We start from the raw sequence: 23,341 nt of genomic DNA, 5'->3' as shown, positions 1-23,341 counted from the left end.
TTATTCGTTAATTTTCATTAAATTATATTAATATCACCGAAAACTACAAACTTATACATTTGTGACAAACGAATGATAAACCCGAAATTAGTACGCTTGTCAATTGTCACAGAGATACTGGTTATTAATTTAAGGTAAATTTATCATATGTGTATTGGTTTGGAATTTTTCACGGCATTAAAAAAATAGACCATATAAAAATGCATATAAATCCACTCGATTTCATTTTCATGGTCCACTTTAACGAAGTCTAACGGGCCTCCGTTTGTCTTCCCAGATAACGAAGCCCATAAATTCAAAATCCCATCTTTTCCCTCCAATCGTGCTGTCGCTCCTCTCTTTCCTCCGGATTTCTGGTGCAGCATCCGCCGGAGACAGCCGCCGCGCAGCCCCGCGAGCCGCCGCGCGGTCCGCTTCCCGGCGACCGCGCCATAAAGCAGGTAGGAGTTCCATTTACGTCGTTGCGTATGTCGGTGTTACCCGGGAAAAATTGCGATCTTTACTGTACATCTGATGGTTCCAGTGAGAAAAAGTTGATTCCAGCAAATTACGCCCTTCGTTTTGTTGATGTCTTCTCTGTTTATCAGCACGTTATTGGGTTTCTTGAGCAGAGGCCCTCTAAATCTTTCTTGCTGAAACAGGCTATGTGTCCAATGCTTGTTGAAATGCCGAAGAGAAGCGCTGCCGCCGTGTATGGACATTCCCCTCCCCTGAGAAGATCTCCGAGGTTTCGCAGTCCGAAGATTGGCGTGCTGAAATCCGATGACGACCGGGTTGACCGTTCGGATAGGCTCGTGGGTTCGAAGCGAAAACGTTCTCTGGTGAATACCCAGGTAGAAGACGACCCAGGAAGAAATTCGAGGGAAGTGACAGATCTCAGTGATGGTTTGACGGAAAAGCACGATTTGCGTAGTGGGTTGAGAAGATCTCCAAGATTTAGTAGCGGGGTTAGGGGACAAGAGCATTTTCTGCCGATTAATCAGGTTAAAGATTACCCTGAAAGAAATTCAAGTGATGGCTTGGGGAGAAGTACAACTCCATGTGCTGGGTTGAGAAGGTCTCCAAGACTGAATTGTGGGGTTCAGGAGTTTCGCAACTTTGATCAATTGTTGAGGTTTTCTAATCAGCAGATTATTGCTGGGCAAGTCGAGAGGACTGACTGTAGGCCTAAGAGAGAAACTAGGTCCTTGTTGAGTAGAAAGACTGACAAGGAGGATAGGAAGGATGCAATAGAAGATGGAGTTGTTAATAAATCTGAAGTAGTAGTAGCAGAAACACAAAGAGGCACTAGACAATGTGTGCTTGGTCTACCCGCCCTTAAAAAGGAAGAAAGTGGAATAATTAAGACACTAACTGAGAGCAAACAAGGAGAAGAAGGCTGTAAGAATTGCCAAGGTTGGACTCAAGAGCAAGAGGCTGCATTACAGAGAGCTTATATTTCTGCAAAGCCGACTCCACATTTCTGGAAGAAGGTTTCTAGATTTGTGAGTTTCTATATTCTGGCTCTCATGGACTATTTCCTAGTAATTGTTGTTTTTTTTGTTTTTTTTTTTTTTTTTTTTTTTAAAAGTATTTTCAGATAAATATATATGTGCATCTATGGTAGTGCTTATGACGTGACATTTTTGTACATTTGCACAGACATGTATGTTCTACGTGGTTATGGTAAGCTCGTGTCTCTTATATTCAGCTAGGTTTTTCTACTGCAAGGTTACATTTATTTTAGGGTTGGTTCACATTATGATATGATCGCGCTTCCATATTCAAATAATTATTGTGGAATTCAAGGATGTTGCATGATCTTGATCTGCTTGGCATGACTTTTCTTGAAGTTGACCGGTAAACCTTGGGAAATTTAAAACTTCTTCCCCTTTAAAATAAAAAAGTTATGCTATAGATAAAATCATACTTACTTTTGACCAAAGATTAGGAGTTTATTTCAAAGATAAGTTTCATGGATCTAACAACCCTTATGGTTTGATGAAAGTGAGTGGATACCATACATTTTACCTATAATTTGCCCCCTTTGTTATTTGATTGTGTCTCCTGGTATTATCAGTTGAAAAGAGTTTTAGCAATACTTGGTATGCCATGTGAAACATACAATGGCTCCAACGTCATCTGGGGAAAGTAAATAGCTTTTAATGATTGATGGGACCTATACTGGGTCAATAAGGAATTAAGTAACTAAAGCATATCCACACTCTTTGAGGTAATTTACTCTGGCAGATGTTATATACTATTTAAGTTTCTGGAACCCATGTCAATTTACTTTATGCAGAGGAAAGAAGATCATGCATTTGTTTAATTTTGTTGGAAGTTTAAATGCCAAGACAGCTGAAGTGAAAAATAAAGATCAATTTTGCACAAATTTGAGATTATTTTGATAATTTGCAGTTTATTATACCTTACAAGTTCATGTAATATGCTCTCGTAGCTATGCTTAAAATGTCTAGCCTAGATTTTTTGGCGCAATATGCAGGATAAATGTAGTTACAATCCAATCAGAAGGCACTCCACTGAAAGCTATTTTGTTAGGCTGCACCTCTTATGGAACTGAGATCCTCACCATTTATTTGCAAAATATCCTCGTTATTTACTTTTCCAATAATTTTAGAGATTGTAGAGAAACCTCAAATATATATGTTGATGAACACTGTAGTGGCCCCAGTCACAGGACAGCATACTTACAGCTTCAAAACTTACAGGTAGAAGGCACAGCACTGCCATATGAGCTCTTAATAATTAATGTCCCTATACTATATGTCCAAGAACGAGTGTGGATTTTGGTTTTTGATTTCTTCAAACGAAAACCCTTTAGCTTATTTCGACTTCGCTGTCAACTTCTTTATGAATGAGCGACTCCATGGTCGAAAGGTAGGAGCTAGAATATGATGCTTAATGGACATGATGAGTTGACTAGCTCTGCCATCACTATGATCTTGCTCCAGAATAGATTAAGCATTGTATCAGTTCCGTGTGATTTTATTGCGAATTATATGGTTTTCTATACTGTCATCCTTGAATTCTGGATGACCTGGGTGCAATTTTACTTTTTATTTTTTATTATTTTCCTGCTATTAAAAAGCATGTCTAAGAATTTTTCAAGTGACTATAACGTAAATAAAATGAGTAGGTGATAAATATCTAGGCATCCACTCTAATAGAAAAGAACCTAAAAGATAACTGAGGGCTTCTGGATTGAGAATTTTTCGAATGTTAATTTATAATGAGTTAAAAACCTAATCATTCAAGGTCAAATTGTTTATGACGGGGGGTTTTCACTATTGAGGATGAAAAGCTGCAGCCCACAGCTTTGATATACTGATAGTAGTATCTTCTTAGATTACAAGTCATTTTTGTTAACTGTCAGGATTATTTCAGATTTACAGTTATGCTGACAAATTTGTTGCACTAGTACTTTGAGTGTTCCTTCTTTTCTGTCTCTCTGTTTGCATGTGAAAAGGGATATAAAACAAGTCTGAATTCGCAGCAGGAATTTTGAGGATCATACATTCTGATGACACCACCTTCTTTGGTTTGAAATCTAGAGATTATAATGTTGCCTGTATTGAAGTATACTCTTCATAATTTTGTGTAAAGTTGCAGGTGTCTACTTTTGCTGAGTGGTAATAGAGTTCACATTGCTATTTTGACGACATTGTATCATTAGAACAGCCATTTAGTGCAGATATCTTGTTGGAATCTATTTTTAATAGCCTTAACCATGGATGGTGCTCCCTGTAATTCTGCAGTATACTTTCTAGTAGTTCCTCATGTGATGCTTAAGTATGAAGATAATGTGATTAACATGCAAAACGCTCACAGGTACCGGGAAAGTCAGCACAGGAATGTTTTGATAAGATTCATTCGGATCATCTAACCCCAACTCAATCTCGTTTTCGGTCCAGAGCAAACAGAAGGGATGAATCTTACATCGAACTTTCTCCACTGTCGGCAAGCAAGATTCTTATATCCCCTAAACCATTGGTCAAGAGGCTCAGCTCCAAAAGAAAAGGTCTTCTTGCACACAAAACTGTCAGGCAGATGTTACAAAAGCAAAATCACTCAGACCAAACTTGTGAAGCAGATTTTTTCTCTGTACTTGAGCCCAATGTGGATCCATCTACTAAAGAGTTGACTTCTGTACTTGTGACACCAGACAATTTACAGAAAATGCAAGGATCTCTTCTGAAATGCCGTGAAAGGTCTTCTTCAGGCAATAAGAAGCCGGTCTCCAGATTTTATAGCTCAAGTAGGATACCTCTGATAAGTCCTCCAGTACTAAAGCAGGTTAAAAACAGAGCATTGCATGATAAGTACCTTGATCAATTACATAGCAGGGAAGCAAAGAGAAACTCGGGTCTTGAAGTAAAAGTTACTTCTAAGGAAGTAAACAAAATGGAAGTCAATGCAAAGAAGGTTGGTACAGTTAAAGCTGCTAAGCATGCCTTACTTTCTGATGTGAATGATGCTATTAATCAGCTTCGACATCTACAAGGCAATGCAGCAACAGATTCTGATGAGGACGTTCTGGATAGAGGGGATGATGATGACGAGGAGGAGGATGGATGAACATGTTCTAGTTTTCTTCCCCTTATTCTTAGAGACATTAACTCCAAGCGCTTGAGTTAATGTAAGTACTTTTCTTAAAGATAATAAATCTTTTTCGTCCTAACAGATGCACCTGTCTGGCTAGTTTTTCCTTCTGCTGTCCAGTGTAGACTCCTCAAAGATAAAGTTGACACATTGATTAAGCTCACTAGACTCACCCTCCCCCCTACTGCGCTAATATTGCTCAAGTGTCCTCCGAGTACATTCATTTTCATGGTGATTGTTCAAACTGGCACCCAAGAGCATGCAATTGGCTTCTATAAGTATGAGTTATACCAGGACAGTCTCATACATGTCCTTCTACAATGTCCAGGATTTGGATTTTGCTTTCTATTTCTTAAGGTAGATTACTGAAATTAATGTTTAGTGTGGTTGTCCCAACTAGTAAGACAGCACACAATTGGCATTTATAAAGATGAGTCGTATTGACACCATCTCATACACTTGTCAGAGAGCACACAATTGGCCACATTCAGGATATGAATTTTTCTTTGCATTTATGGCATGTTGACTCTCATTGCTGCTTAGGTTTTAGTCCTGAACGATGGTTAGTAAATTGCTCTTCTTAGCATATATATAATGCAATCCGGTTTGTAAAAGTCAAGATCCTGGCTTGGAAGGCATGAGCATACGGCTCTTTAAAGAAGCCCATGGTGACAGACATGGTGATCTGAATTACTTCCTCTTGGTCATCTAGCTCTCTTGCCTAGAACTTGCATCAATACCCACTGCAATTGTCTCTCAGACAGGAGGTTGAGTTCTTTTTTTTTTTTTCCAGTGGAGTGGTACCCTGTTCCCGCCGACTCACAGTGGGCTGCAATTTAGTCGCGTTCGGTTGCGAAATTCAAGCTCTGGCCCCATTCAACCCTCACTGTAAATCACGATATGGTGCATTTGGGCGGTGACAACAATATTCGAAAGCGCCCATGCACTAAAGATTTAGGGTAAAGTAGATTGACACCTCAGGTAAAGCTTCTAACAACCTCTTGTAAGCAACTGACATAGTGACATGGAATAAAGCACTGATATGTCCACCTTATCAGAAGTTGTGAAACCATAAAATGACCGAATTTATACTAACGTTAGCTTATTGAGCCCTTTTATTCTCTATAAATCGACTCCAATGACCTTTATCTCTCTTTTAGTTCATTGGTGCTAAACAATGTAGTCCATGTGTAAATATCATCGCTCAATTCATAGTACTAATTTTTTATGCTAAATATATTCTCCCAAAGTTGATCCTGTTATCATGTGTTGCTCAATTATGACACGCCACATGGCATCCCCGCTAAGAAAACCTGTCCTCCCACATACCAAGTGGTCCGTCCCAGTATGAGGGCAGACACGCCCCTAATAGATCAAACCAAATGGAACCTGCTCTACTTCCCTTTATCATCCTCGCTCTCCTACTCCATCTCCGGCAAGCTGAATCCCCCGATCCGGCATGCCGGAACACCTGTGGCTCGCTGACGATCAAGTACCCCTTTGGCACCGGCTATGGCTGTGGCTCTCCACGGTTCCACCCTTATGTGACTTGCGTCCATGGGCAAGATGACGACACGCTGGTCCTCACCAGCCACACCGGCTCATACCCGGTAACCTCCATATCCTACACAACCTCCAGCCTCATCATCTCCCCGTCCGATATGTCCACCTGCACCTCCATGAAGCCCTCGCCGAACCTGGGCCTCGACTGGTCCGGCCCCTTCGAGCTCGGCTCATCGACATTCGTCCTCCTCCATTGCAAGTCCCCTAATACATCCCTCACCATCAAGGACTTATCCATATGTGATCATGGCTCCTCCAATCTGTGCGCCTCGATGTACGCATGTCCGGCCATTCTCGCCCTCGGGTTGCCACTGTTTTCCCCGACCGACACCTGCTGCGTCTATTCCCCGGCGAACTTCGACAGCAAGGGCGAGCTGGACCTTCAGGCCTGGGAATGCGACGGGTATGCCCCGGTGCTGACACTCGGGGACTACCCGACCGACCCGGCGCGGTGGGAGTACGGGGTGGAGCTGAAGTACACACAAGGGGCATTCGACAGTAACCACATGGACACCAAGTGCCCAACTTGCGAGAACAGTGGGGGGGTGTGCGGGTATGACTCTCCGAGCCTTGCCTTCGTTTGCGTTTGTGGTGGTGGCTACAATACCTCCACAGATTGCCATCCATATAATGAGGTGCAGGGGATCATCTGGAGTTCAGCTTCTTTTCCAAGCAGTAAGATTATTATTTTCTTTTGGAAAATTTGTTTTTCTTGAATTATATTGATTTGCCATAAGAATGGGAAAAAATAGTTTATGCATGTATATCTCATATTTTTCAGGGATGGATCGTTGGAGCAATTTGGGCTACAGTGGCCTGGTTTTGTTTGCTGCAGCCTGTTCGATGAACCAAAGCTTGAGGAGGTTCTTCTTTCACGTTGGAATAAATTCATGAACGAATCTGTAGGGACAAAATCATATATCAAAGTGGAGAATAAAGGCTTGCTGTCGATTCTTCATGCACGAGCATCTTCTCTAACTTTTGCATGCATGGGTTAGGTTCTATTCTTCTGCTGTTGGATGGACATGACGTTTGCTAAGGATTGACTTAGTTAACCACTCGCTTTGATGATCTACCTTGAGCTAGTTTCTGGTTAAATTTGTCCATTAGTTTATTACTGGTGTCAAAGCATCCTTTCTTTTTCTTGTAGCACTAACTGAAAGAACACGTGCTTTGTTTGTGAAAAAAATATGAAAGAAAATAATTGCTCAATGATTTAGTCTATTAGAGGATATGAATTTGAATTTTCATGAAGTGAGAAACATTTAGCTTTATGAGAGGGAGGAAAAGTTCATACTTCAAGTTTGAAGAATGCTAGAGTTAAGGAATCATGGTGATTTGAAGTGTCAGATATTCAAATTACTTAACTATAGTACTGCTTACTGTGCTCTTCATTGAATTTATCCAAAAAAAAATGTGAGGTTGAAACTATTTTTGGGTTTGTTTCTGATGTAGAAAGAAATGCAAAATGCTAGAATAAGCTAAAAAAATACAAAAATAATTTTTTTTTTACTGTAAATATCAAACAAGTAAGGATACATTGGAATTAGGGACCATAAATTATGTTATCCTAAAATATCCAAAACTCATTAAGTCGAATAATCTAATGATACCATATAAATTTGCCCGTGTTTGTAATTTGATAGTTTGTACATAATGCACATCAACTTCTTTACAAATTTAATCTATTTACTTCCCCTCCTTCTCTTCCCATTCTATGTGACTCTTACAATTAAAAAGTATTTATTAGTTCACAAATACTTTTATTAAAACAAATATACTTTTTTTTTACATGCATTTAATGCATAGTACATACAGAATGCACAAAAATAATAAGTTACTGTATCAAACTCATGAATTTCTTCGTGTAAGCTGCTCCAAACTAAGACAATTTTCTCATCCAATGATGCATTCATTTGATTGTTTCTTACGTTGAAATATTCTTAATTAATGTTTCTTAATTTACTTACGTTGTAATCTGAGTAACAACTCCTCAAACAACCATCGTGGCAATTGGCCTAGTCATACAAGGCATACTTCAAATTTCATATGTGGTATGGACAAACTTTGGTCCAGGGTTTGGATCCTACTTGTTCTTCATATCCGAAAACCTTAGTTCAATTACGAAGGGCAATTAGGCCTGGGAGAGCCCTCGACTTCATACGCACTTACATCCTAGTGAACTAGAATGACAAATTTGCATTTCTAAAAGGTAGTTATCTCTCAAACTGAACACATCAAAATAGGTGTAAGAATCCTATGGTAATGCCCAAAGGAATTATCAACATTGGTTGCTCTTGCTCCTTCCCAACCCGTTTGGGTGGCAAGGAAAACGACCCTCTGAATATTCATTCGGGCCAAGTCTAGTTCTTAACAATATCCAGATTTTAGAATGGAACTTCCGCTGGCTACTTCTCATGCATCTTGGTAGCAACTATTGGTTCGAACCCCACCCTGGCCTCACTACCTCAACCTCCTGCTACAGGAACAAACATCTTGAGCATCTCTGCACTATCATCTAATGAAGTTCAGCAGCCTGGGCTAGTTAAAGTGAAGCCAAGTCAATATGTATTAATCACGAGATCAGCTGTATCTCAGTGGAAAGGAGCAGAGCAATTAGCCCACTAATAACATCACAACTCTCAATGTCATGAGCAGTCTTTGAGGGTGCGAAAAGTTATTGAAATCTCCTCCATAGTGGCTATGCCATTCACCTACTTCATGTTATCAGCTCCGGTTCTCAGAATATTAAGCACCAATATGCCACAGAAATCACGTTGAACTGGAACAGGAGACAATGTTCATCACAGTGGCATAAATTTACTTCGTGTACCGTGAAAACAGCACTACAAGCAAACATTGCACCACTAATCTGGCAAAATTCACGATGAACCCAAAAAATTCATCTGTAACGCAATGTCTCAAGGAAACCAGGAAATACTCCTCATACTATCAGCCTTACTCTTCATGAATTCAATTTTTTTGAACCACGTTTCATCTGATCACACAGATTAAATAATTGCATATATAACATTTGGACAAGCAAGCTGCAGAATTCATTGCCGACTCTCAGTCCACCTTCTGGCCACTGGTTTGATTTACCTTTTTAGGAGAAAGGAGTGGATCGACGAGGAATGCCTTGATGTGTTTGTACATCTCTTTCGGGTTTTCTTTAATTATTGCATGACCACAATCCTTCACAACTACTAGTTGCCCGTTTTCATCCAAATGCCTGGCCAAAGTCCAGTTGATTGATTAAAAAGGAAGCAAGTTATCCCATAAGAAAATCTACAATAGAGCAAAAACAGATCCTCTGTAACTTGATGCGCATGAGCAATTGATTTTCAAATTAAAGTGGTTTTAGATGATTAAGAACATTATGGTTCGGAAGATTTGTTTTCAACCAGATGTTGTTTATACAAGTTCTTGTTAGAGAAAATCATGCTTCTGAAGATAGTGGAAAAACCAAAGCAAAGCTTAGAAGGGGAACCTCTTTAATCTGTGACCCAATTCCAATGGAAAGAGTTTATCATATTCCCCCCAGATTATCAGTGTTCGCTGCATCACAAAAGATCAATGGCTTGAGAGGATGGCAAGGATGAGAGAAGATATCGACAAAATCAATGTGACTATGTAATGAGTAAATTGCGTGAGTTCGAGAGAGGACAGAGATTTCAAGAGAATGAAACCTGAGTTATTTTGGGAAGATTAGACATCTTTCTATCTTTGCACAAGGCATTGACCAGTTCTGTCCTTTCTTGAAGGTACTCCTTCCACAAAACCTGCAGACAATTGTGGTGACCTTTCTTGAAATGCCACAGAACTTGAGTGATCAAGATAAACTTGTCCCAGATTGCCCGTAAGAAGTATCATATGAAATTTAAATATTTAGCTTTTCATAAGTCAGTTGAAACAGCACAGTTAATGCAGGATCGATGACAGTGAGAGTTAGCACATTGTATGATAAGCAGCTGTTTAGTCTCGTATAGTCTCAGTTCACAAGGATCAAGCTACTTATTCATTCTGTCTAGTGTCCAGAATGTTCCATACAGTAGGGATTCGTGGACTTAACGCACCAATGCAATATTCCTCGGCCTCAAATATGGGTAAGAGGGAACAAAGGTGCGATAATCCACTGCAGAATGCTGAATGGTGATGACTCTATTCTCTAAAAGCAGAGGCGTTTTTATTTATGCACATTTTTTTCACTGAACATCACCATAAACATAACAAACACTCCAGAGCTACTAAAACAAGGAAAGAAGCATTCTTCAGTTGTAGAATGTAATCCACCCAATAACTTGTAATCTGGAGCAATAAAAATGTGAGACGAGACTACACAATCTGGTCAAGAAGTGGCTTAGTCAATTACATATAAATACAGGAGAGCCATGTAAAGAATCTACTTCCCCATTCATGTAGCTATTACCTGATGATTAACTGTACAAACTTCCATTTTGAATCAGGAAAAGTAAGTGCTCAAGTTACTTTCGCAAAGGAAATGAAAACGGAACACTTGGTATCAACTAAACTTAGATTCAGAGGCGATGTGCAAAAATGCAAACGTGGAGCTGAGAAATTTGAACTTTTCGTCAACTTACATCAATGAAATCCTGCATGATGCAAGTGGGCATTCTCGTCACCGGCTTGTAAAAGACGACCTCGAGCATTTCCTTCATCTTCTCCGGAGTCTGCGGTATCAGAAAACTCAGGGCCTCGTCCACGCTCTTCACCTGCCGAGACGACATTGTACCAAGACTCAGTTCCACTATCACAAGTATGAAGAAACAGTAAGACGCACTGAATTTCGAAAAAAAGCATATAAGTTCCAAAGCAGTTTTTGCAATGGGATTGTCATTCATAGAACGAGTCCATGTAATGTTTTTTCGCTCACCGGAAACGTCCCATCCTCCATGTCCTTCTCCTCCATACACACCCCTGCACAGCACAGAACCAACTTCTCCACCATCTCCGGGAACTGCGCCGCCAAGCTGTACGCCACGAACCCGCCGTAACTTAACCCTACCACGTTCAGTTTCCTCACTCCCTGAGCCTCCAAGACTCCTGCAAAGCGGGTCAACATGCTAATTCGAGTCATGGCCTACCGTGTCGCGTCAGAAAATCGACAGTCCTACCTGCGATGCACTGAGCCTGGAACTGCTCGGTCCGCTCGGGCCGGGTCGTGTAGGATTCGCCGAAGAACAGGAGATCAGGCACGTACACGTTGAATCTGGCGAGGAAGGACGGGATGAAGTCGTTCCACTGCCACATGGCGTTGGCTCCGAGGCCGTGCAAGAGGAGCAAGTTGGGCTTGTTGGGTTTGTACGTCTTGGGGACCCAACAGTGCACGACCGTGCCGTCGCCGAGGTCGGTGGTGGTCGGTTTCAGGCCCGCCCGGGAGAAGGAGAAGCGGAACCATCGGTCACATGTCGCTGCAAAGCTGAAGCACTTTGCCATCGAGATTTTGTTCTCTTGTCTGCTCTTTCGTGGTTAAGTTCATGGATTTAGCAGAAACGATGATTCAGGCAAATCTGCTGATTAGGTATCCTCTTTAGCCGGCTAATTTTGATGTCTAGTGGGATGAAGATTAAATGGAGTTTCCATGATTAAGACATTTTTTCGGTCAGTCCATGATTAAGACTTCAAAAGAAAAAAATAGAGCGTGGGTGCTTCCCTTAAAAAAATGATTAGACTATGATAGGTGACCCACATAAAGTTTTGATAGAATAAAATTTATTTTATTCAATATTTGATTTTATCCAAGATAGATAAAATCGGGTACAATAATGATATAGCCTAGATAAAAATAATTATGAGGAGATGAGATAAAAGTGGATATAATTTTTATACATAATGATAAAAATTTTTTGCCTTGAATAATAAATTTTTTGTATTAAAAAATTAAAATAATATTATGCATGAAATAAAATTTGGGTTCTAATATAAAATCAAGAAGTGGTTTTTGTATCGCGGATTCTCGGAGTTGCCAAACAGACCTGTAAACAAGCAGCATTAAGATAAATTGCACCTAAAAACAGGACATTATGTTAAAGTCACTTTATTATTATTATTATTATTATTATTCCCTTCTCCTCCTTCTTTCTCTAGTCGGTCACCAGACCTCGCGACCAGCTAGAGGCGACGACGGGTGAGGTCAAGGTCGAACTTGCCGCCCACCTCGCCGGTGGTCATAAAGGCGGCCTCGTGCTTTGGGTGGTGAGGCTTGCCCTCGCCCGATTCCCGGCGAGGGCTCGCCCTCACAAGCCATGGGCAAGGCTCGACTCTCACGGCCACCGGTGAGATGGCCAATGAAGTCAAGGTCGACCTCACCGGCCGTCGCCTCGGCTAGTCACCGAGGTTCGGCAATGGCTAGAGGAAGAAGGAGGAGAAGGAAAAAATAAAAAAATTAAAAAAATTAAAAAAATTAAAAAAATTAAATATTATTAAAAGTTATCAATGTTAGCACCGATCATGCCACATCAGCAGCCCAATATCTAGTCAGAAAAATCTAGCCAAAATTGGCCGGAAATGACTAAATTGGCATAACGTAAAAATGTTTAGGACTAAATTGGCACAAATGTAAAAAGTTTAAGACTTTTTTAACGCTCTTTCCTAAAGTCACTTAAAGCATGCATCATTGCTTCAGCATCTGTTTCTTTCATATCATTTCTCCGTAACTCACTGAAGCAAAACAGACGTTCAAGGGGCTAAAGAAAGAGACTAATGGGAATGGCTGATGTTATATATTGAAAACAAGTCCTAAATTTCTGCACACTAGCTAAGCAGTGATATCATCTTGGATAGTAGTAATTTGCCTGTAGGAATTTGTGGGACCACAACCTTATTCTAAAAGCTTAAGATGAAGGCATGGGATGAATGTCTGGTTTATTAGTTAAACATTATAATACTCATCTTTACATTTAGTCTAGTTTTTTGCCTACTATTAAGCGTGTAAATTTAATTGGGGAGGCAAATGGGGCCTAGAAAGATTTAAATTTAGGGCCTTCAACTTTGATATCATGTAGAAATTTAACTATTCTAAAAGATTAAACTTTTAGATGTATACGTGATTTATTATTTAAATATTTTAATATTGCCCCCCATTCACAGTTCATTGAAGTACATGGTGTTAGATATTTTAGCGGTTTTGAGATATTTATATTAGAAATAATGATTGTCATGAAAGTCATCATTTTTGTAATGGTTTTTTAACGGTCATATAACGACTTTCTAATAGTTGTATAATGGTTGTCTAATGGCTTTATAACTTTTGATTTATTACTTCATAAACTCTTTATTATTTTATAACGGTCATCTTTTTAATTACCAATTAATTTATGACGATCTTCTAACGACTCTATTTTTCTTGTTTAAATATAAATTAAACTTCAAACCACAATCTTAGTAGATACAATATGTTCTCACATCTTTCCTTTTCTTTTTGCTGGGTTATACACAAAAGTTGTTATGTTTCCTTCTAATATTCAATGCGGAGTATAGAGGAATGTCTATTGTATCTTGGGAGGATAGCCATTGAAGCCTTACATTGAAGCCTTACGCACTGAGTTTCGTACTTCGATGGGCGGAATTATCCTTAAGGACAGTGTTTGCACGCCTCGGACATTTCTTTTTATTTTCTAATCTTTCGTAATATATTTTCAATAATTATTATTATTTTATGTATTATAATCCTTTTTACAACAATCTTAAGGATAATTGCCTTATAGCTTTCAAAATTGGAATTGCTGGTGCTTCCACCGACCTTGGAATTGAACAAGGATTTGGAGATGGTGAAGGACAAGTATCACATATTCTTGGGTGGTTTGTCATGGGACAAGATCAAGCATTAACACAAAATAGCTTTTGGTCGTTTTGGTAAGGTTATTGAGTTTTAAGTAAAGTTGTTTTTTGGAAACTCTAAATTAATGCTTGAAGGGTGTAATTGCCATTTTGGTGCGCTGTTTCCACATTTTGAGGAATCATCATCACATAGGTGGAAGATCCTTTCATTCTAATATTTGAAATTTGGCGTCACAAGCTTGTGTGTTCTCTTTAGATTTGATTTGATCTTGTTAGACATATTCCATAAATGTGTGCTCTTATACTTTTACGGAAGATGCTTCTAGTTTTTCAAAATTACATATGTAGAAAATCTTTAAAAATGGCATAGTCATTCCGTGTGGCTACTTAAAAAGAAATAGAAAAGGAAAACCATAATAGAAATGGAAAGAAATCGGGCTAATAATTCTTTATATATTCATTTTTTATTTTGGGGCTTCACCTATACTTGTTTTTCCAATAGAAAGTCAGACATATGTAGGTGTTTTCTCTCTCAAGTTCGTGATTATTTTAATAATCATCCATTTAGGATTGGAAATTGGGGCGCTCCTTTATTATTCAAAGTAGTTTCCATTTGTCCTTAATTCTTCCTATTCTCCTGCTAAATTTTGTTTACTATACATTCATGAAGCCAGTTTATAACTATTTTTATCTGCTATTTAATTTGTCTTTGGCTCCACCTCTATAGAATCTTATCGAGCTTGCCCATGTTGGACTAGGTTATATATAAATGTTTTCAGCGAAACAATGGATGCTGTTGTGTGGGATTTCTGTGTTTTACCACTAAAATTATGCACTTTTTACCTTATATTATTTTGCTTATAGATTTTGAAAATAGGTGTCATTTGCCTTTGGAACAAAATTCTTCAGTATTCTCACTGTGTTTCCTATCATTCTTGGGAATATGCTAGAATGCATACAATCATTAGTTGGTTGGTGATGTCCATGCCAATATGCTCAAGTAAGTGTAGACACGAGCTTGTGTTGGTATTTGGTGGCATGTCTTTATTCATGCTTGCATGAGAGTGCAGTGTGGGCATCTATCTATGTATATGCTCATACATGTGTTGGTATTTTCTGCATGACAATGTGTATGTTTGATAAATACATGAAGATATGATAATTCTCTCTCATCCACGCACATATAGAACTTCTCTAGCATTAGAATGGTGGCAGATTCTTGCCTTCTTGACGATGTGGAGTGCTTGATAGAAGGGGAATGGAGACCCAATTTAGCAAGCACAAGCTAAGAGAATAATTGGGTGACAACTATTCAATTGACTAATGATACACCCCAATATTTGCCATTAATTACTTTTCTGGCTAAATTAGCGTAATTGACAATTTAGTGAGTATGCTTTTTGCATCCTACCTTTTGTGATATTTTTATATTTCACATTTCAGTCATTTAAATGTTGCTTAAAGAGTTAAAGTCTACTTTGTGTTTTACATGTGTAAAACATTGTTGGCATTATATTTATGACTATTAAAGTTTTAGTCCAAACATTTTTCTTGTCAAGATTGTCGTGATTCTAATCCTGAATTTATTAGATTCACACTTATGCTTGAAACAACCAAAGAGGTTTATATTTTATAATAGCCACAAATTTATGGTTTAAAGATTATAATGTCTTTTTTGCAATGATTGAATTTTTTAACGCACAACTTTTGATAGAATTATTAAATAGTATTTTATTACATAATTAAATTGATTACATGTGTTGTATTGAGTATGCATTGTTGAGACATTTTTGGTGATTCATATATAACACTCAGAGGAAGTCTTATAGTTATTTTGTGAAATTATTAATTCATTTTGGATTTCTGCTAACCTTTTGAGTTTTGGTTAACATTTTTGGAGCAGCATGTACTATTGACATCAGTAATGATGTTAAAAAAAAAATGTTCTTTGTAAGAATATTTACTTTGCCAATTTATGTTGAATGTCCATTCATGCATGATGATAATTAGAGACTTGATTGGCTATTGCATTGGGAAAGAGAATCTCCTTTAGTGATTGTTGTGGAGATGAAATTTATATTTTTTTTGGCATCTGTAGCCAACATAGATCTATATTGAAAAAGATTGATGTCTTTTGTGAAATACTTTGTTAAATGGTGACTATTGTCAAGTTTATTGTATTTTACATAGTGCATTTCCCATTGTATCAGAAGGAAACGGTGATGTTAACTGGATCTTGGATTCAGATGAAATATAATCCATTAATGAATATATGTTCACTTGGTGGAAGTGCTTGACATAAAATCAGTCGAATGAAATCATGGGGGAAATGACAATCCTGCTTAACCAAAAGTCGACTTGGTTGAAGTAGATGATTTGACTAAATAATTGCTATAGTCATTCCCATGCCAATATTGTAGCTAATTGAAATTATGGGTGGTAGACTCAAGTGCTACTAGGCATATATGTGTAAAAAAATTGCCTTATCCTCCTAAGCTTCAATGGGTGAAGGAGAAGAAAATATTTACTATCCTTTGGTAAATTGAGACCTATTCAAGTTCTTGAGAAAAAAGAAAAAAATTCTTCTCAAACTCATATATGAAAATGAGGTTGAGTAGTTGAAAAACTCTTAGCATATATTCCTTTGGGAAAATGACATATTTTGTGTGGAATAAGTACACTATTAGTGCCATAAGTCGGGTATGGCGCTCACTTTAGTGCCAAAAATTTCTGTCGGATCACTTAAGTGCCAAAATGTTTGAAAAACGCTCACTTTGGTGCCAACTCCCATTTGATTGGCCGGAAATCCGACGTTGCACTTTTTTTTTATTAATTTTTGAAGCTGATGTGGCTCGCTGGAGAGTATAATCAGCATTTAAACGACAAAACGACGTCGCTTGGTGTCTCTCCCCCAATTCAAAACCCCAAATCCCCAAATTGTGTGTGAGAGAGAGAGAGAGAGAGAGAGAGAGAGAGAGAGAGAGAGAGAGAGAGAGAGAGAGAGATAAGCCACCGGCGATAGGCTATCGTCGTCCTCAATGGCCCCCGCGCTCGGCGGCCACGGCTTTGACCCCAACCCCAACAATGGCCACTCGGTGGCCAAGTCAAAGGCCGTGATCTGGCCGGTGCTCGGGGAGACTGTCGATGAGTGTGCCGCCCCCATCTCTCCCTCTCCATCTCTAATCTCCCTAACGAGTGTTTGGCCTGCGTCTTCCAGTACCTAGGCTCTGGCAACCGAGGCCAATGCTCCCTCGTGTGCCGTCGCTGGCTCGCCCTCCACGCCCACTCGAAGTTGTTGAACGCGGTCCTGGCTTGAAGAATTTGAGGACGTTGAAGCTGGTGAAATGTTACCGAGATTGGGACACGGTGCTACCACAATGGAGGCCGAGCGATGGTGGTTGAGCGACGACGGCCGGCGTTGGGCGAGGATTGGACAAAAAAAACCCTAATTTCAATCCCAAAAAAAAAAAAAACCAAATGAGTCGTGTGACGTCGTTTTCTTGAGGCCATCCACTTAGGACAACAAAACGATATCATTTTCTTAAGGAGGACGGAAAACGACGTCATTTCAAGACTTTATCGATTTTTTTTTTATAAATATAAAAGCTACGTAATCATTTTGGCCGGAATCTCTCGCCAATGGCATAAAAGTGATCATTTTTCCTCCGATTTGGCACTTAAATAATCTGACGGAAACTTTTGGCACCAAAGTGAGCGTCATACACAACTTATGGTACTAATAGTGTACTTCTCCCCATTTTGTGTTTATACATCATGATTGCCAAGAGGCAATAACCATGCAAAGATAAAATTTTCAATGGTAAAAATTGACACGTCTGATTGAGGGATGACGTGGTAAAGTAGCTGCTTAATGATGGAATTTTGTCCATTAACTATATGAAGTCAGAAATGAATTTTGGCCAATCCTCTGACTATACATTGAGGGGAATGGAACAAGCCAATTGAAGAAAATCAACAATGATAGTAACCCAACCTATGTGATTGGCGATCCTATGAATTAGGTTCATATGGGTAATAACAAGTCATTTGTTGATCTAGTGCACTGTAAAAAAAAAAAATTATTGTCCCTCCTAAGGTGAAAATAGTGCAAAATTGCAAGGAAAAAGAGGTTGAGCTAAGCTCTTAATGAAATTCCATAGCTATTATTGGTGGTGTATTAATCTGCAATATACACTTGATGGAATCACCTATATAAGTGTGGAGTGGAGCCACTTTTATGAGAATTTTTGGCGAAAATCTCTAAAACACTTATGAATAAACCAAGCACGCACACGGTTTATTAGTGCAAAACTGCGTTGAACAACAAAGTTTATGAGAGTGTAATGTGAACGGTGAAAATTATAATTCACAAAACGGAATTATTGGTTCATAGAAGTTTCAAACTTCACCAATGATTTCGTGAATTATATTTCATTCTTTCTAGAATTGGTTCATAGCCTAACAAGCACTAGTTCTGATGCATTACTCTCCATTAACCCAGTATTATTCTATTTTTATTGTCAAAACTTTCTTAAATATGTGGGGGATTGTTAGATATTTCAGTAGTTTTGAAATATTCATTTGAAATTATGATTGTCATGAAAGTCACCATTTTTGTAACGGCTTTTTAATGGTTATATAACAACTTTCTAATTGTTGTATAATGGTTGTTTAACGGCTTTATAACTTTTGATTTATTATTTCATAAACTTTTCATTATTTTATAACGGTCATCTTTTTAATAACCACTTAATTTATGAGAATCTCCTAATGACTCTCTCTTTTTCTCGTTTAAATATAATTTAAACTTCAAACCACAATCTTAGTAGATACAATATGTTCTCACATCTTTCATTTTCTTTTTGCTGGGTTATACACAAAAGTTATTTTGTTTCCTTCTAATATTCAATGCGGAGTACAGAGGAAGGTCTGTTGTATCTTGGGAGAATAGCCGCTGAAGCCTTACGCACCGAGTTTCGTACTTTGAGGGGTGGAATTATCCTTAAGGATAGTGTTTGCACACCTCAGACATTTCTTTTTACTTTTTAATCTTTTGTAATGTATTTCCAATAATTATTATTATTTTATGTATTCTAATCCTTTTTCCAACACATAGTAGATGGCCTCTCATACAAGCATGGCCCATATAGTACAAATTAAAAAATTAAAACCTAGTGAGTATCTGTGGTATCTTACGCCTAGGACCAATTTATCAGTTGGATTCAAAGGCTTGTGATCTACCGGCGCAGAATCATAGTTTTTATAGGGTAGGACAAATAACCTCATGGATCACAATAAAGCTGTCACAAAGAAACATCGTTCAACTAAAAAAATGTGAGCAACTTGTACAAATGAATATGTAAAGTTGAACAAGTAAATAGCTTGCCAAACTTTCAAACCGGCTGCACTGTGTTCTCAGAAGCCAATTGTTCTCAAACAATTTCTTGAAAATAGCTTGGCAAACTTCAGTCTGCCGTGGGGTTGATGGATGTTCGAACTTATCAGAGTTTATGTTGAACCAATTAAAGACTTGCTTATGCACTGCATAGTATCTGAGGCATGAGATCGAGCTGAAATTTTCATGAGAAATCAATTTTATGAAACGAAAATGAATGTAAACAAAAGAATTTTAAAGTCAACAACATTCCTACAGAGATGAATGCCGTGACCCACTGCCCGATATTTCAAGATAACGCGGCTGTCAAAATCATGTGCACAAACAAGAACATAGAAAACCTGGAATGCCTTTAAAAGAACACAATACCATCTTTCTACCGAAGAAATGTCCAATCAAGAACGAGAAACTTACTATGCTTTTCACGCATTTCAGAGCATCGTCCATTCTTTTGACGCAGCGATGATATAAAGAAATCATGAGAAAATATAATTACTTGTCGCAAATCAGCTGGGGTGTGCACTTCTTCTCCAAGGCTTTAGTCTCTGTTGCAGTCCCATATACTGCGTTGTTAACCTCTAAGGCGGCAATATCGAGCAAACACATCCGCACTCAATACACCTGCCCGACAAGGTAGATAAATCGAATCCTCTAGAGGGGAAAAGAACAAATCAACGAAAAGAAACAGGATATAAATTTCAGCTTGTATGGGCGAGACAGCCGCATCTACTACTCTTTTCCGATACAACTGGTCTATTTCTTGCGGCACACTGGTTTCATAAGTTGTAATTTCCTTGTCTGTACAGGTAAGGGACGTCAGGTTGATAACGGACAGGAATTCAAGACGTTCAAAAGGTGTAGGGTATGTGCTTCGCCATAAATAAAAAACTTTATGACATTTAAATGCCTGTAGAGATATCTTAAGCATATCTTGTACGAAGGATCAAGTTTAACTATATTCTTAAATTCACCAGCAATGCGATAAAGATAAAGATAAGCTTTATCAATTCATGCTGCGTTGCCAAGGTAGATGACATGACCCTGAGTTCCTTTTATTTCGCCATGTCCACTTCTTGTTACACAGAGCAGCGAAACACCTGGGGAAGCCATTAAATTGTCAGATTGCATGTTGCACCCCATACCTAGTGAATGATGTTTGTTTCGTGTAGGGATAAACCAGGTATTTGCATTTTCTTGCTTGGATGCTTTTTGGTCTTTGGCCGATTACGATCCAATCAAAATAACTACGGGTGGTTAATATAATTGAATTGCCTATAGGTGGTGGTTTTGACAATTTAATTTACTTCTTTCTGTTTCATACTCTTTTGAGATATTGGTGCTGTTACTAGATATTCGTGAAATTAACATAAGGCACGGCTATATTATTGCCAGTATTCTATCATTTTTGTTCATTTTCTCTTCTATAACTACCTTTCATCATTGCTTTCTCATTACTTCACTGCAATGAGCTACTTTTTCTTTTCATATGAGGTGTCAGATTCATCAAACAAACCTCAGCTTGAGCTCACTTCATTAAAGTTTTTGTTTCCCTGGTTCAATTTGCTATGCTTTGTAAGTTTTGATCACAATTTCTGGGGGCCTACATGCCCTGACCAAGTAAGAGGAGCCTCATGAAGCTGCAGGTACATTGAATTTTATGATGCAATGCCAATACCAATGGCAATAGCGCTCTCTGGACAGCTACTTCTTGGGCAACCTGTGATGGTTAAACCTTCGGAGGCTGAGAAAAATCTTTTTCAGTCTACTGCAACTGGTGCTTCATGTACTGCCGGAGCTTATGGAGCCACGGACAGGAAACTCTCGTGGGGGATTTACATTGTAATATGACATAAAGTCATCAAAAAATTGTAAGTTCTCTTTTGTAAATCATCACTACCTGTTAAAGACACTGTGCTTTCACAGTTGAACTTCTACCTAAGAGAATTAATGGATGGGGCAGGTTGTTTGGGTTATCCAATTTAAATTTGTTGTGGGCCACTTATTGGAAAGCATCACAAATGGGAAGGATATTCCTTTCCCTGCCTGAATTTGTTCTTAATACCAGCCTTTTGAAGATACATGTATAGTTGCCTTCTGATTCTGCAAGGCTAATTAACATGTACCTTGCTGTTGGGAATTAGATTTTTGAGGCCTTTGGTCCTGTTGAGCTGGGGCAACTGCCCCATGGTCCAGAGACTGGACACTGCAAAGGATTTGGGTTGTTTCAATTCTGTAAATTATTTCTGGCTGAATTAGCGGTTGTTCCCTTGTTTTCAGATTCTTGGTGTGTTGACTGATTATCCATTGCAGTTTGCTCAGCCTGAACATGCTAAGCCTGCTCAAAGAGTAAAGGGGAAGTTAGAAATTGCTGGTCGTTGTCTTAAGGTAAGCTTATAGTCTCCTGTAATTTTTCATCCTTTTCGTGCTCAAACGGTTTTCTTTTGTTTTATTCGCCGTTCATTGCTCAGTGCACACAGCTCAAACAAGCAATCAGAAATTCCATGTTTTCAGCAGGAAAAAAAGTAAAAGAAAGGGAGTGCTATGCCTTCTGTACAATTCCATCTAGAGCGATCTTCGCCGAAATCTAGAAATCTAGAGAATACATATAACCAAGCATTGAAGCCAAGCACCAGCTCCTTATCATCCGGAGAGTTTGTACAGATCAATGCATATACAATGACGTGGCTGACATTGTTTGAGCCGTATGGGATGATGCTCTTGTTCAGTGTCCTGACATGGTTCTTCACCCTGCTCGAGCTTTGATCAGAGGCAAATGCTATGAAGACATCAAATAAATTCAGAAAGGAAACTAGGTGCATGTTTAATATCTCCTACCCAATAACTATCAATCATCCATGTCTGCATGCATTCTGACAAGATAACATGTACGGATGGCTATAGGTTATGGCTAACAATGGAGATTACATCAATCGCTGATAACTGACAGCCTGAAATATTATTGTCGAGAAAGGTAACAATATGAATCCATAGATTGTTGCGAAAACCAATTCCATTCACATACGAATTGGTTGTAGTGGTTTTTTTTTTTTTTTTTTTTAATTTTCACCACAATTTGGAAGAACAAATATGTATGCTCATACACCTAGAGACTAAAGTAGCATTGTATGTATAACAGAGAAGTAATCAAGAGATGTCTGACCAATTTGTTGCATGTAGGGTAGTTCCAATATCACCTCCCAATAGCATAGTTGTTGTGCGATAAAATGGCTTGCCCATATCATCATCCCACATTGGGAAAGTTTCCCTAATATCACTAGAGCTACAGTAAAAGTCAAGTAGGTTATATATACCATACTGAGCCAGTCTAGGTAACTATGCTGATTCTCGCAAAAAAGGTGAAACAGTCAACATTCAATGTCAACCTCGACATCTCCTTCTTGCCACTTATTCTTTTCTTTTTCTGGGAAATTGGGAGTTTGGCTTATGTCTTTGTTTCTCTGCTAGATTCCCGCAACAAAAAGATAGTTGCTGGATATAGTTATATGCATTCATGTAAAGGTATTATATGCAAAATGTAATCTAAAACATAATTTGAAGAAGGGGAACGAGGGCTTGTTCTATACTCAGTTTGACTTGGAATGTCCATTGCTACCTGGTTTGCCTTTGGAATATCCGGTATTATCGGCAATGGGATTTTTTTGACTTTGGTTGCCTCCATCGAAGGGCATTAGACTTTGACTTTCGCCTTTGCCTTACTCGCTGGCATTGAAGGACTTTGACTCGTTTTCTCTCGTTTGCTTGCCTCCATCATCGTTTGAGGACTTTGAACGTCATCCCATATTTCTTCGGCCTGATTCTGCACTCCGCCAAGAACCAATGAGACACATAAGAAAAAGAGGAAAAAAAAAACGGAGAAAACAATGCTAAAAAAATAATATTTCACATCTTAATTTATCCTGAAGAAATCATTCTCAAACTTAAAGCACTAGATGGTACAGGCGATTGGCGAGAACATAGTATATC

General features: G+C 38.6%; 3 protein-coding genes across 3 annotated transcripts; 2 read left to right on the top strand and 1 right to left on the bottom strand.

The window, feature by feature from the left end:
- Window positions 1-260: 260 nt before the first annotated feature.
- On the top strand, window positions 261-4,757 carry LOC104418306. The gene is made up of 3 exons (XM_010029607.3): window positions 261-440; window positions 642-1,484; window positions 3,829-4,757. The coding sequence occupies exons 2-3, from the start codon at window positions 645-647 to the stop codon at window positions 4,573-4,575; spliced, it is 1,587 nt and encodes a 528-aa protein (XP_010027909.2). The 5' UTR covers window positions 261-440; window positions 642-644; the 3' UTR covers window positions 4,576-4,757.
- A 1,001-nt stretch (window positions 4,758-5,758) lies between these two features.
- LOC104418305 (wall-associated receptor kinase-like 20) lies at window positions 5,759-7,120 on the top strand. Its single transcript, XM_010029606.3, has 2 exons — window positions 5,759-6,837; window positions 6,944-7,120. The coding sequence occupies exons 1-2, from the start codon at window positions 5,982-5,984 to the stop codon at window positions 7,054-7,056; spliced, it is 969 nt and encodes a 322-aa protein (XP_010027908.3). The 5' UTR covers window positions 5,759-5,981; the 3' UTR covers window positions 7,057-7,120.
- Window positions 7,121-8,952: 1,832 nt separating this feature from the next.
- LOC104418300 (uncharacterized hydrolase YugF) lies at window positions 8,953-11,686 on the bottom strand. The gene is made up of 6 exons (XM_039301342.1): window positions 11,298-11,686; window positions 11,057-11,226; window positions 10,764-10,895; window positions 9,852-9,944; window positions 9,653-9,720; window positions 8,953-9,394 (listed from the first exon to the last, which is right to left on the bottom strand). The coding sequence occupies exons 1-6, from the start codon at window positions 11,617-11,619 to the stop codon at window positions 9,232-9,234; spliced, it is 948 nt and encodes a 315-aa protein (XP_039157276.1). The 5' UTR covers window positions 11,620-11,686; the 3' UTR covers window positions 8,953-9,231.
- Window positions 11,687-23,341: the final 11,655 nt, after the last annotated feature.

This window comes from Eucalyptus grandis, chromosome 9 (assembly GCF_016545825.1).
Source record: "Eucalyptus grandis isolate ANBG69807.140 chromosome 9, ASM1654582v1, whole genome shotgun sequence".
NCBI classification, from domain to species: Eukaryota; Viridiplantae; Streptophyta; class Magnoliopsida; order Myrtales; family Myrtaceae; genus Eucalyptus; species Eucalyptus grandis.
Note: the sequence above shows the minus strand (reverse complement) of the source record. Positions and strands in the feature narration are given on the sequence as shown.